The sequence below is a fragment of the Sander lucioperca genome, chromosome 7, assembly GCF_008315115.2.
Source record: "Sander lucioperca isolate FBNREF2018 chromosome 7, SLUC_FBN_1.2, whole genome shotgun sequence".
NCBI lineage: Eukaryota > Metazoa > Chordata > Actinopteri > Perciformes > Percidae > Sander > Sander lucioperca.
The window spans coordinates 31,045,663-31,059,804 of record NC_050179.1 but is presented as its reverse complement, the minus strand read 5'-3'; the positions used below and the strand labels follow the sequence as shown (position 1 = coordinate 31,059,804).

General features: G+C 43.1%; 1 protein-coding gene across 3 annotated transcripts in view; it reads left to right on the top strand.

Moving 5' to 3' along the window:
* Nucleotides 1–14,142, top strand: part of LOC116065940 (sortilin-related VPS10 domain containing receptor 2) — a 96,284-nt gene that overhangs the window by 64,130 nt on the left and 18,012 nt on the right. For 2 of the 3 annotated variants that reach the window (XR_004897794.1, XM_036002851.1), the window contains exons 12-16: nucleotides 7,639–7,759; nucleotides 7,855–7,988; nucleotides 9,640–9,759; nucleotides 13,480–13,651; nucleotides 13,741–13,927. Coding sequence is in view for 2 of the 3 variants with exons in the window: in XM_036002851.1 (XP_035858744.1) it covers nucleotides 7,639–7,759; nucleotides 7,855–7,988; nucleotides 9,640–9,759; nucleotides 13,480–13,651; nucleotides 13,741–13,927 (734 nt within the window). In the remaining variant the exon portion in view is untranslated. The remainder of the gene's footprint in view (nucleotides 1–7,638; nucleotides 7,760–7,854; nucleotides 7,989–9,639; nucleotides 9,760–13,479; nucleotides 13,652–13,740; nucleotides 13,928–14,142) is intronic. The other variant, XM_036002852.1, reaches the window with a different exon arrangement.

Below are 14,142 nucleotides of genomic sequence, written 5' to 3'. Positions count from 1 at the left end.
CCCTGTATCTCCTACCAGAGAGAAGAACAGTGCCCTGTATCTCCTACCAGAGAGAACAGAGCCCTGTATCTCCTACCAGAGAGGAGAACAGAGCCCTGTATACCCTACCAGAGAGAAGAACAGAGCCCTGTATCTCCTACCAGAGGGAAGGGCAGTGCCCTGTATCTCCTACCAGAGAGAACAGAGCCCTGAATCCCCTACCAGAGAGAAGGACAGAGCCCTGTATCTCCTACCAGAGAGAACAGAGCCCTTTCTCTCCTACCAGAGAGAAGAACAGAGCCCTGTATCTCCTACCAGAGAGAAGAACAGAGCCCTGTATCTCCTACCACAGAGAAGGACAGTGCCCTGTATATCCTACCAGAGAGAAGAACCGAGCCCTGTATCTCCTACCACAGAGAAGGACAGTGCCCTGTATCTCCTACCAGAGAGTATAACAGAGCCCTGTATCTCCTACCAGAGAGTATAACAGATCCCTGTATCTCCTACCAGAGAGAATAACAGAGCCCTGTATCTCCTACCAGAGAGAACAGAGCCCTGTATCTCCTACCAGAGAGAAAAGAGCCCTGTATCTCCTACCAGAGAGAAGGGCAGTGCCCTGTATCTCCTACCAGAGAGAAGGACAGTGCCCTGTATCTCCTACCAGAGAGAAGGACAGTGCTATGTATCACCTACCAGAGAGAAGGACATTGCCCTGTATCTCCTACCAGAGAGAAGGACATTGCCCTGTATCTCCTACCAGAGAGAAGGACATTGCCCTGTATGTCCTACCAGAGGGAAGGGCAGTGCCCTGTATCTCCTACCAGAGGGAAGGGCAGTGCCCTGTATCTCCTACCAGAGAGAACAGAGCCCTGAATCCCCTACCAGAGAGAAGGACAGAGCCCTGTATCTCCTACCAGAGAGAACAGAGCCCTTTCTCTCCTACCAGAGAGAAGAACAGAGCCCTGTATCTCCTACCAGAGGGAAGAACAGAGCCCTGTATCTCCTACCAGAGAGAAGAACAGAGCCCTGTATATCCTACCAGAGAGAACAACAGTGCCCTGTATCTCCTACCAGAGAGAACAACAGTGCCCTGTATCTCCTACCAGAGAGAAGAACAGAGCCCTCTATCTCCTACCAGAGAGAAGAACAGAGTCCTGTATCTCCTACCAGAGGGAACAGTGTCCTGTATCTCCTACCAGAGAGAAGAACAGAGCCCTGTATCTCCTACCAGAGATAAGAACAGAGCCCTGTATGTCCTACCAGAGGGAAGGAGTTTGAACAGTTTGTGACCAGGATGTGAGGGTCTGCAGAGATTTTTGCTGCCCTTTTCCTGACCCTGGACCGGTACAGGTCCTGGATGGAGAGATGGAGAGAAAACAGATAAAAAGCACAAAGGCGACGCTAAAAAGGCAAGAAAAAAAATAAAAAAGGAAAGCTCTAGAAAGTGACACGGCCGGGTGTGCTAAACTGAGCATCTTTTTTATTAAAACCAGCGAGCGTGAAACGCCAGATGAAGACAATGACACGGGTAAGCTAGTTAGGAGCAGTGCAGGATGTTAGCTGTAGTGCAAAACATAGTACAACGTTGTCTGCAAACCAGCGTTCATATTTATGAAACGTTTTCTTGTAGCTCGTCAGCAGCAGCCATTAGTCCAGTCTGCTGCTTACAGGGACAATGAAGAGACGGTACCAATCACCAGCCATGACCTCATAACTGCAGAGTGGGCAGGCAGGATTGCTCATTGAGTGAGTGAATATTAATAAAGAGTATAGTGTAGACCTGCTCTGTATTAAAAAAGGCCCTGAGATAATTAATGATGCCAGATGATTCTGCACTACATGAATGAAAGTGACTTGACTTTGTAAAAAGGGGAGATTTGTGCTTTGAATTTTGACAATTTTTAAAATTTGATTTAGTGTCAGAAACAGAGCCAGTAGTGTGCAGGGGATAGCTGCTGTCAGTGTGGAATTAGAAAGTGCAATGCATTTAAGTCTTTTTATTTTATATTTTTATTTATTCTTTTTTTTAATTTTAAGGTTTGGATATATGTGAACATTTATTTGCATAGAAAATAGATTATCATATTGTTGAACAGCATTGTGTTGTTGTAAAGATGGTAACTGTTCTAATAAATCTACATTGTAAAGCAATATTTGCAGTGAATTGGAAAGGCTGTAGAGAACAGTGTGCTATTGCAGACCTATATACTAAGGTTTTAATTACATTATTTTAATATAATCAGTCGTGAAGTAAAGTAGGCCAGTCTAAGGCATGAAACTCCCGGCCCTGATTGAGATGCTTTTTTTTAACTTTTTGCCCCTTAAATTTCAACATTTTGGGAAATTTCAGATATTAATTTGCCTTTTTACAGGTTATTTGGCCAGGGGCGTGAAGTAAAGCTCAAAACTCAAATCCACTTCTGTCGTAGTTCCCGCTATAGTAGGTATTTTCAGGACCACATGTTGCCATGATGACACACAGACTTACAAGGTGAAAACAATACCAGCATTGTAGTCACTGCTGGTAAAATGCTATTGCTAGCTAACAATATAGAAAAACAGCAACATACCATTGGAACATTTGTTGTTTAGGACAAATAAACACATGGTCCAGCAGTCAAATTTGTAGGTGGGTTGAATTTTTGTGGATTTTTTAACAATTGGTCCGAAATGGATCAGAATATGGAAACTGGGACTTACTCCTGGAGCCAAACCTGATTCAATTCAATGAACTTTATTTATCAATTAGGAACTATATTTGTGCAGAGCATCAGTGCGTGTATAATCCATATACCCAACAACACATTACACACAGTCACACAGTTTGCAGTTTGCATGTACAGTTCACATACTCAACAACACAATACCATATACCGTACACATCACAGACCAACAGTCAGAAGGTAAAAACATGCAAAGCACAATACATGAAAAATAGGCATTAAAGTCATTAAAATAATGTTTAAAAATGTATATATATAAATAAATGAATAAATAAATAGATCAGCTATTCATGAGTCTGATGGATGTAAGAATAAAACTCGACATGGCTCTCTTAGTCCTGAATGAGAGTGACCTGTGTCTCTAACCTCAGGGTAGAAGACTATTGGCTGTGCAGTGTGTGGGGGGTGTCTGAGGCTATTTGTGTTTCTTTTTGATTAGTCCGTCTGTTCTAAATGCTGATCAGGGATTCCTGTTTCCGTCCGATTATTTTACTGCTCAATGATATGATTTTGTTGACATGACCCAAACCAGGCTGATATTTTGATGGTTAGCACTGATGAAACATTGATAGAATGCTGTCAGGACTGGTGAGTGAACCCTACTTGTGGAGTTTCATCAGGCAGAGAGGAGCTGCTGATATTTAGAAAGGATAGTTTCACTGTTTAGTTCGAAGGTGAGTGTAGAATTATTGTCCCAAGGTATCTCTATGACCTGACTCTTTCTATCAGCTGGTTGTTGATTAGCAGAAGTCAACAACCAACTCCTTTGTTTTCGAGGTGTTGAGCTCAAGGCAGTTTCACCTACACCACTCAGTAAAAATGTCCATCTCGGACTGTAACTGTCTCTGTCAGTTGGTGGTGTCCATGATCACATTGTCATCAGAGGATATAATGTTTATTATACCTAGGATAGTACTCCTGCAGTCATTTGTGTACAGTATTTACAGAACCGGTGAGATTACAATGCCTTGTGGGGCTCCCGTGGAGACTGTCTTGGATCTTCTTCTTCGAGTCCATTGCAATTTCAGATGTGGTTCTGCCAATATCTGGCGCAGGTCACAGCTGATGGGGTCGGTTCAGCCAGGTCCTGGGGGCTGCACTGGGGGGTGTTTTCACACTCCAGTAGGTGGGACATTGTCTATACTGCTCCACAGCTGCATGTGTCTTCTGTCTGGTGGTTCCATGCTTTCATAGGTGCTTTGCACCTCCCTTGTTCCACTCGTAGTCTGTTGAGGGTCTTCCAGGTTAGCCATGGGAGGTCGTGCCCGCTAGCGAGACATTCAGTCAGGGTGATTCCTCCCTCCATCCAGTCCTGGGCTCGTGTGTTTAGCTGGTTCCATTCATCTTTCCAGATGGTCCTTGCTATTTCTTTGGTTGTCTGGAGAGGTGGGACTGTCTGCAGAAAACTGGCTCTGGATTTCAGTCAGGGTGGAGGTACTGTGTGTTCGTGCACGGGGTGTCTGGTGTCAAACTCCTGTGCTCTCCGCTCGTCTTGGGCGATGATGGATTGTCTGATGTCGGGGGGGGGGCAATGCCAGCTAGGGCGTAGAGGCACGGGTCTGGCGTTGGCTTTATGCATCCCGTGATAATGCACCATGTGTCGTTTCCGACAGCCCGGGGATGTACTCAGTCTGGCATCCTCTTGGTATATGTCGCCAGGCTGACCTTTTCAGCAGGTCTGTAAACATGTTATAGTTGTTGGGGTGTGATGGAATGCTGGAGATGGAGTCTTCGATCTCCTGTTGGAATGACAGCCAGTCTGTCTTGGATGAACTAAGGTGATTATTGACTCGGACCCTCTGGTGTCTGTCTGTCAGGAATGAGAGAATCCAGAGGATCAGGTACGGGTTGACATCTATCTGTAGCAGTTTTCGTCCTATCAGGTAGGTTGCACTGTGCGCTATGCGCTATAGAAGTCCACAAAGACTCGTCGAATAAATGATTTGGCCTTCTCAATATGGGTATAGGCGCCATGCAGCAGCAGTAATACAGCGTCATCCACACCCCTGTGCTGTTTGTATGCAAACTGAAAAGGGTCAGCATGCATACTTTGCAGACTTTCATGACCAGAGATGTTAGTGCCAGAGGCCAGTAATCATTGTCACAGGCGGGATGCTTTTTTTGGCTACAGGACAGATGGTTGAAGATTTCCAGAGTGATTTGATTGAATGTTCTGACAGGGAGCGGTTGAGGAGATGACCAAAAACACCAGCCAGCTGGCTGCAGCAGGCGTTCAGCAATCGGCCACAGATCTGGTCAGGTCCTGGTGCTTTATTTCCTTTCATCCTTGTCAGCATGAGTTCCACCCCCTCTGTCGCAGCTCCAGTTGTACTTGGGTAGGTAACATTGGAGTGTACTCAGCCATTACCTTCTCCCTCTCGTGAGTACACAGTACTGGTCACACTTGCAGTAAAATTGGTATTTGAGGATGTTGAGTTGTTGTTAGGGAGGCCAGCCAGTGTTTTAACACCTCGCCAGGCATCCCTGGCTTTACTTTCTTGAAAGTGTTACCAACTCTCTCCTTGTACCCTCTCTTTGCTGCTTTTATTTCTTTGTTTAGTCTATTTTGAATGAGTTCGGACTCGATTATGTTTCCTGAGTTGAAGGCAATTTTCTTTTCATTCAGAGTTAATTTCATAGCTTTTGTAATCCAGGGTTTATTGTTGGAGAACAGAGAACAGAACAGTTTTTGTGTGGACAATCATTTCCTCGTGAAGGTGATATAGTGAGTAACTACATCCGTGGCTTCCTCAAGGCTGTTCCCTTGTGTTAACACCTCCCAGTCTGTACAGTCAAAGCAGCCCTGTATAGTCTCAACCAGATTATCGTCCCAATTTTTCACCAGCTTATTAGTCACGCCCTCGCTGCAGGTTTGTGCAGTAGGCAGGGATCATATTATGGTCTTAAGTCCTAAGTGGTGGTTTTTTATGCATGCTTTATATGCATTCTTTACATTCCCATAACAGAGGTCAATTGTTCTGTCACCCCTGGGGGCACATGTAACATTGTTGGTAAATTGGTAGTGTCTTAATTAGCCTGCAGCCATTAAAATCCCCTAGTATGAGAACAGGGGAATCTGGAGATGCACATTCAATCTGATGAACAGACGCAGCTATGGCCTATGACACGCGTGTGACGTTGCCAGAAGGGGGGATGTAAACAAGTACTAGAGCCAGCTGACCAAACTCAGGGGGGAGATACTTGGGTCTAAATGACAGAGGTAGCAGCTCTAGATCAGGTCTACAAGCAGATCAAGCTGGCCTCCTTGTATGGCGACTGAAATTCATCCAGTTTTTTGCGTAAAGAGCAAACGCTGGCAAGTATGATATTGAGGAGCGGCAGACATTCGTGTGTGCCAGTGAGTCTCTTCAGCCTCTGCCTCACTCCCCCTCTCCTTCCTTGCTTTGTCATTGGTGCTTTCTGCCGCCTGTTCAGTGGCCAGTGCCACTAAGCATTGTCTCATTATCAATTCCCCACAGTTGTCCAAGTCCAGTGCTGGCTAATCCATATGCTGCAAAAGCAATATGTCGTCCCGGTTATACCGCAGAATTTCGCCACCATATCTCCCTGATACTGCCATTTGCAATCCAACTGTCCAGGGCAGCAGCAGTCGCTGTCAATCTTCACATTCTACCATCACACTGGAGCCTTTTCAAAATATTTTAACAAGGTTAATGTTATTTTCGCCAAAAACGACTTATTTAGTTATTGTCGTGTTCTTTAATTGAGAGGAAGTCACAAAAGCCCCAACAGCTTTGATCTTTATTTATTATAAGTAATAAAGCAAAAGGACTACATGACACACACTTTGATGCGGGTCATCTTGCTTCGCTCTGACAGCTACGCAAAATGGCCCAGACTTCCAAGTTCAGACAGTTGATATTCTATTCTACTCCAGGGTGTCGCCTCATCCCATTGTTTGGTTGTGGCCAAGATCCTTTGGCCCTTTGCTTCAGCGCAATCCTGGTCCAATGACTTCTTCAGCCGACTTTTTAAAGGAGGAGCGTCCTATAAACATATAGTTCCCCTGTAACCCCTCACCTAGTTAAGAGATGTCTGACCTACAGGATGTGGCAACCCCCTCATGATACGGCCACATTCCCTTCTACTCTGAGAGTGGCTGTTGGACTTCCTTGACTTCTCTCCTCCAACATCTGCACAGAATACTGCAGTCAAAACTGAAGTCAATATCTGATACATCCCCTTTATATTCAAAGAAAGTAATTAGAACTGCTTGGTTATATAATAGAAAGTCATTATAAAAGATTGCTTTTACTCAAGGCCTTGGTGTGTCCTTGTTTTGCCCCTTTAGCATGTTGACTTTTATTTATTTCTTCACATTACTTACCTGTCTTCCGCGAGGAAAAACAGCCGCACACATCGTCAAAGAGCAGTATCTGCCCTTTTGGTTCCACTTTTAGTATATGTGCAAGCAACTACCACAGGATCAGATAAATCATTTCAACACAGCCAGCAGATGGCAGTGGACACTAATAGGCCATACATCATTCCCTCAGATTCACAGGAATCCATTGGCAGTCCAATCCTATAGGCCCTTGCAATTTCCTTTAATATGAACATGGAGCTCTTTGTTCATATATGCACATCGATCAATATGAATTTTTTACTACTATTTCAATGTTTTTAGAAGCTTTGTTATCTGTGACATTTCTATATAAAAATTAACAGTGTTAACATGTAAACAGAAAACCTGGCCAAAACATGGAGATCACCTGATATATATCTATATCTGTATAAATTGTATCATAAATGTTTTATTGTAGTTTGTGTTGTAGTTTTTGATTTATGTTTCAACCCTCGACAATGGTCATGAACTTTGGGTAGTAAAAAAACAAGCATTGTTGTTAATTTAGATTTGACATTGGTAGTTATGTTATTGGAATACAGCTGTTTTGCATCTTTTGTGTGTTCACAGTGTGTTTGGCCACATCAGCTACAGGTCAGACTGGGAGTTAGTCAAAGTGGACTTCAGGCAGTCTTTCCCCCGTCAGTGTACTGAGTCTGACTACGTGTCCTGGCAGCTCACAGACCTGCAGGTAATGCACACACACAAATACGGTACAGACATACTTAATTAAAGTACATTTATGCTTTTAAAACTGAATTGTCATTTCTATATGGTCACCCTCAGGGAGAGAAGTGCATTATGGGCCAGGAAAGGAGTTTCCGGAAAAGGAAGGACACAGCGTTCTGTATCAAAGGAAAAAGCTACACATCAGCTCTCACCACCAAACCCTGCCAATGCACCGAGCAAGACTTCAACTGGTGAGCACTCCACAGATAGATACATGACATTACTAGATTATTGTATCTGAAAACTGGAGATATATATATATATATCAGGGCTCAACGCTAACTTTTCAAAGGCATCAGCTTTTGGTTTTGCAGTTTTGAGTCACGGATCGGATAAATTTTTGGATCAGCACAAAAAAGAGGGGAATTTAAATTATTATTATGAATGTAATAACAATAATTACTTCTTTCACCAGTAAATTGCTGTTAAAAGGAAAAAAAACAGATGAGAAAAGAGTATTTTACAATAGATTTGAATGCACTACGAGGTTTACCAGTAAACCCAACCTTTATTCCCATCTGTGTTTTTCCGACAACAGCAGGTGACCAGTGCTAGTTTGTGTCTTTTAGCTCTTAGCTTTAGCAGCAGACTGTTGGACGTCCCGCTGTTGGAATTCCCTACAGTGAAATACAGTCACACTTTTAGCTGTCAGCATTTTAACTGTGTTTAATCCAGTTACTACTGTAGCTAATGGTAGTCTAACATTACCTGCTGCCAAGTGTAACGTGTTATTAGTGTTTACTAGCGTGACATGCAGCGATGTTTCTGTTTGCCTCTAATGTCTGTTTCGGAGCCTAAGAGAGCAGAGCAGACATTTAGGTGGCACCGTAATAAGGCACCGAAATCCGCGTTGCTATTTCGTCCGGTAGATACTGGGCCCCAGGGCCATATTAGCACCGGATTTTAACATGCGCCATTAACATGAACAGAAAGTATCTTTTCATGGCAAACGCACAACAGTGGAAATGTTGTGTTGCGTACGAACGTTGTGTTTAATATATATTAGGGATATAACGATGCATTGTGAATCGGTTAAAAATCGATTTAAATGTGTAAAGATTACAACCATTTGAGATAAAATTAATCGGCATGCAATTTTTAAACTGCCTAGGTCGTGACGCTAGTTAATATACAGCAGGTAACGTTAGCCTACCATTGGGTGGTAACATTAGCTGGCTTAAACACGGTTAAAATGCTGACAGGTAAATGGTGTAAAGTGTGACTGTATTTCACTTACAACAGTCTGCAGCTGAAGACACAGAGGAGATTAGCTGCACTTGAGACACCATGCTGCCGCTGTCGGATAAACGGTGATGGGAGTGTTGCGTTTGGGTCCGGCTCCGTAAGGCTGTGTTGCGTTCAATGTTGTTGTAAAATACCCTTCTGCCATCTAGTGTTTCTCCTTGTGTCGTTGTCGTTTAACAGCAAATGACTGGTAGATTTTTTTTTTATGTTAGTGTTATTACATTTTAAATCAATCATTTAAATTTAACCACATGCTCTTGGCAGACGGGGTTAAGTAGCCTCCTTATCACCGGGGCCAGTACCTTCAAGTGCACAAGCATTCACACAGCACACAGAACAAGGCCACAGGCTCTTTGGCTGTCACAATGACAAACTTAGTATTTAAATGTGCACAATTTGAATGCATAGGTAAATGTGCTAAATTAGTATTAAACTGGATGTGACCATACTAAACCTACGTAATCTCTGTTTCCTCAGGTGCATCCAACCATTATTTTCTTAGACCAGCACATTTTGTTGTGTATGATGTGTTCAAAAAATAATGTAATTGTATTAATTAAATTAATTATGATATCTGTGTTCCTGTGGTTTGTGTAGTGACTATGGTTTTGAACGTTCTCACACGGACGGCAATCGCTGCTTTGCTGACTTCTGGCATGATCTAGATTCACCACCCGAAGACTGCCATCTAGGAAAAACCTACGAGTCCAGCACTGGGTCTGTGCATGTGCGCACACACACATACAGTACAGGATGTGCTTAGCCTAGCTTAGCAAAGACTGGAAGCAGGGGGAAAAGGCTAGCCTATTGCTGTCCAAAAAAATACTCGAATGAGAGGAGATTGTGTGCAATCACATGCGGTCGCCCGCTAACATCAGTGACGTTAAAGAAATAAAACCCACAGGCAGTGCTGGGATGAAGCGCTCCCCAGCCCCCTGCCACTGCTTTTCTGGTAGAGAAAATGCCATATGGATATAGTCCCTTAAAGCATTCCCTTTAAGGTCTTTACACACCGGGGATGGGTTTTTTTGTGCGATTAGTTCACACGTTAGTATATTTTTTTTAAACCATTGTTTTTGTCCCGACTACTTTCACACAGAATGTTACGCTGTGATAAAGCAACTTGATTTTTTTTTCGAAACAACATCCATTTTTCGGAGCTTTCGCAACATGAATAACGACAACGTTGTGTTGTTTGCTTATTCATCCAACCCCCAGGAACAGCACCAGGCTTTGATTGGTTCTCTCAATACATCCATGGGTTTATTTTGATAAGCATTTAAACGATGGGGAACAACAAAAAAACAATGTTTAACGTTAGTGAGTATTTTAGACAATGAACGGGGAGTTCTCCACGTATAATTGTTGTATCCAACAGACTAGGTCATGAACGTGCAATGTCGCTACGACAACGCAAACAAACTGTCACTAGTGCGCCAGTGTTGCCCTTAGCGACTTTTTTCACAAAAGCGACTAGCAACAAATCTGGCGACTCAGTATTGTCCGGCGAGTATGCAAGGTCTTTCTCTCTTGTGGCCACCAAAACAGTCACCTCTCTTTTCTGTTCTGTGACTGAGGAGCAGCCCCCCCCCCCTTCTCTGCTCTCCCCTCATGTGCAGAGCAGCACTGCGCAGGCAGGTAGAAGGGGAGGGGGGACAGGTCAGAGCTAGTGCTAGCTACTTTCATTGGAAAAGAGTTGGCAACACTGTAGTGCGCGTGTCCATCATGACGTTTTGGGCCGCACAATGCGGAAGCAGAGCAGAAGACTCCAACTCTAATTGGAATGAACGGGGCTTTGAACACTGTATCCAGTTTTCATCCATGGGATCATCAAAAACAACATGGAGGCTGCTTTCCGAACCACAGACTGTACAGACGGCAAACTGTATTACTCCTTTCAACCTTGAAAAAGGCAGCGTTTACCAGAGACACTCTTTCTGTTCTTACCTTTCACAATAAAAACCCTAGACATATGCTACACTGTTTTCCAGAGGGAATTAAATTCACTTAGTATTTTGCTAAAAGGAAACTTAATAAATAGCTTACAGTAGCTTAGTGTTAGCTTTACCTTTGGGGGGGAGACAGGGTTGGAGTCTCCGGAGCTAATCCCCTTCACTCAGACACGGTACCAGGGGCGATTCTAGGATCAGACCTTTAGGGGGGCTCAGCCCCCAATGAGAATGTGACACGGATATAGTCCATGCAAAAGTATTCACCCCCCCTGCTAAATCAATAATTTCATTAGCCAATAATCGCTGAGCTAGCTACTGAACAACAATGTCAGCTAACGTTTATCCTCTGTCACTAACAGACAAGTTTGCAACTCTAACTTTAAGCACCAAAATTCATTAAAAACCTTTTTTTATTATATTTTTTAGAGGGGCTGAGAAGAAATTTAGGGGGGCTTGAGCCCCCCCAAAAAGAGTCTAAAATCGCCCATGCACGGTACACCTCCAGTTTTATTTGTGCTCAAACTGCAGACTCTAGCTCCTGTACACTTCACTTGCTATCTTCACCGGTAAACTTTAACTCTCCGCAGCCCAGATCGCTCTCTCTCGTCCGCTCACACTGCATTTCTCTTTTTCTTCAGCAGCTGTCCCACCAACATGGTACATGAGCTGGCGCGAATATCCGAAACCTTTATTGAAAACTGTCTGTATGAATAGTTTGATTATTGTCATTATTGTCTTGCTTTCAAGTTGTTATAACACAGATTGTCTTCGTTATTGTCTAACAGACATCCCAAACAATGCTAACTTAGCATTGTTTGTCATAATTTTTAAAGTCATAATTTAAGATATAACAAGGTCTTTATTATGACAACATAAACATAACATAAATAGGTCATGGCCGGCCTTTTTATCAAACTTTAAGAAACTATTTAGATTCATGTGTTAACAATATATTAAACTCATTTAGTGGTTGGTTTTTATATTGGCTGTCATGAGACCATTACAATTGTGTCAATAATATTTTTTTCCTTGACCTCAAGTAAAGTGAAACAATTTGGACTTGTCATTATGATGTCAAAAGTTATAAGACCAGTTTGACGATGATTTAATGAGTTTTTCTATAGGCTAACATTACTTAAAGTTAGTAAGCTTGGTTAGCTGTACAGCTGTCAAATTAGCCAACTCAGCCCAGGGGTGCCGGGAGTGTATCAATCTTTGTAGTGGATCCACTGTCGTAAAACTGGCCTATTCCGTATGTCTCGGAGGCTGATTTTGGTCCGGTCCGGCGACTCAGAGTTAGCTAAAGCCCTAGGTAATGTATTCCCTGTCGTAAAGCTGGCCTTCTCCGTATAGGCGTAAGGCTGTGTTTGGTCCCATCCGACCGTGTTCACTAAGAGTTCTGTTAACGGTTAATGGCTAGCAAATTTGTGTTTCCTAAGAATGGCAAAGACATTTCCCACCCTGCTCTGCCTCTGTTTGGCTTACCCTGTTATTCTTACTCTAAACAATCTCACTCCTCATGCCTAAACCTCACCAATCTAATCAATTGGCTGTCAGAGGCAAGGGAGGGACTTGTCGCGTCACAGATATTGATTAGAGTTTACAGTAGCTAAGAGCGCTGAATCTGCGTTACACTGGGTTTCCACAGGCAGCTTCGAAGCAATTCAATTCATTCCACCATGCTAGCACTTTAGCTGACTTTGAGTTGCTGGCCAAAAACAGCCTCCGAGACTTACGGAAGAGGCCAGTTTTACGACAGTGAATACACTACCGAGATGGTTTTCTTTCCGGGTTTGGCTCTTTGTACCCCGGGGCTGATTCAGCTAATTGACAGCTGTACAACTAACCTGAGCTAACGGTAGCTAATTACAGTTAGCGGTTACTTTAGCGCCAAGTAATGCCAGCTTAGGCTGAAACCTCATTAGTGTATTCACTGTCGTCAAACTGATATTATAACTTTTATAACATCTTAATTACAAGTCTGAATGGTTCCACTTAACTTGAGGTCAAGGGAATTATTCATGACACTGTTATAAAAGCACTTGACGGTAAAATCAAATGTTATGAGTCTAATTGTTTCACTGAGGTCAAGGAAAAATATTCATGACACAATTATATTGGTCCTATGACAGCCATATAAAAACCAATCACTTAATGACAGTTTAATGTGATGTTAACACATAAAGCTCACTCCAGGCTGTAGGTGGTGCCAGAGGAGCCATATTTTTTTTTTAAATGACCTGCTTCATGTAGTTCTACTGGAACATAGGGTCAGTTTCAGCAAATATGACAGAAAGTTAGTTTTATAAGGCTTATCTACTGCATCTTTAAGACACATACAGTATATGAGATTGATATTGACTTTCTCATCTCACTCTCCACAAAAAAGAACACAACCCTATCTCCCAAAATGTTGAAATATTCCTTTAAATACTCTGCATACACCTTCATACTCATGTATTACACACCTTCTAATGTGTTTCAGCTACAGGAAGGTGATATCTAACATGTGTGAAGGGGGGCTAAACAAGCAGCAGAGCGCCACACAGCACAACTGCCCTCTGCTGCCTCCTAAAGGACTACAGGTCAGCATCAAAGGGCAGATGTTGGCCGTGGCACCTGGTGATGACATCACATTCATTGTCCACCAGGAACAGGTAGGATGAAAGTTTTTTTTCTTGTTCTTGTTATTTTCTTCTTTCCATTGAATTTAAATCTGCTGAAAATCCTCATTTCTTCCTACTAGGGTGACACCAGCAGCACCAAGTACCAGGTGGACCTTGGCGATGGGGTTCGGGCTATCTACCAGAACCTAACGGTGACAGATGAGCCTATCCAGCATCGCTACAAAAATCCAGGCGTTTACAAGGTCACGGTGAAGGCTGAGAACATGGCAGGGCACGACGAGGCTACCATGTACATCCAGGTGACAGGTCGGTCTCCCAGACAGTCACTGAATGTTTTCATATGGTTATTAGACAACTGTGTATAATGTCTTTTTGCTGCCTTTAGAGGGCAAGTCCAAGTCCAAGTCAAGTCTTTAAAAGGCATGTCAAAGTCAAGTCTCAAGTCTTTTAAGAGCAACTCCAAGTTGCCATGGCTTCAGGTTTCACTGTTTCGCCAATGACACTCAACTTTACCTCTCCTC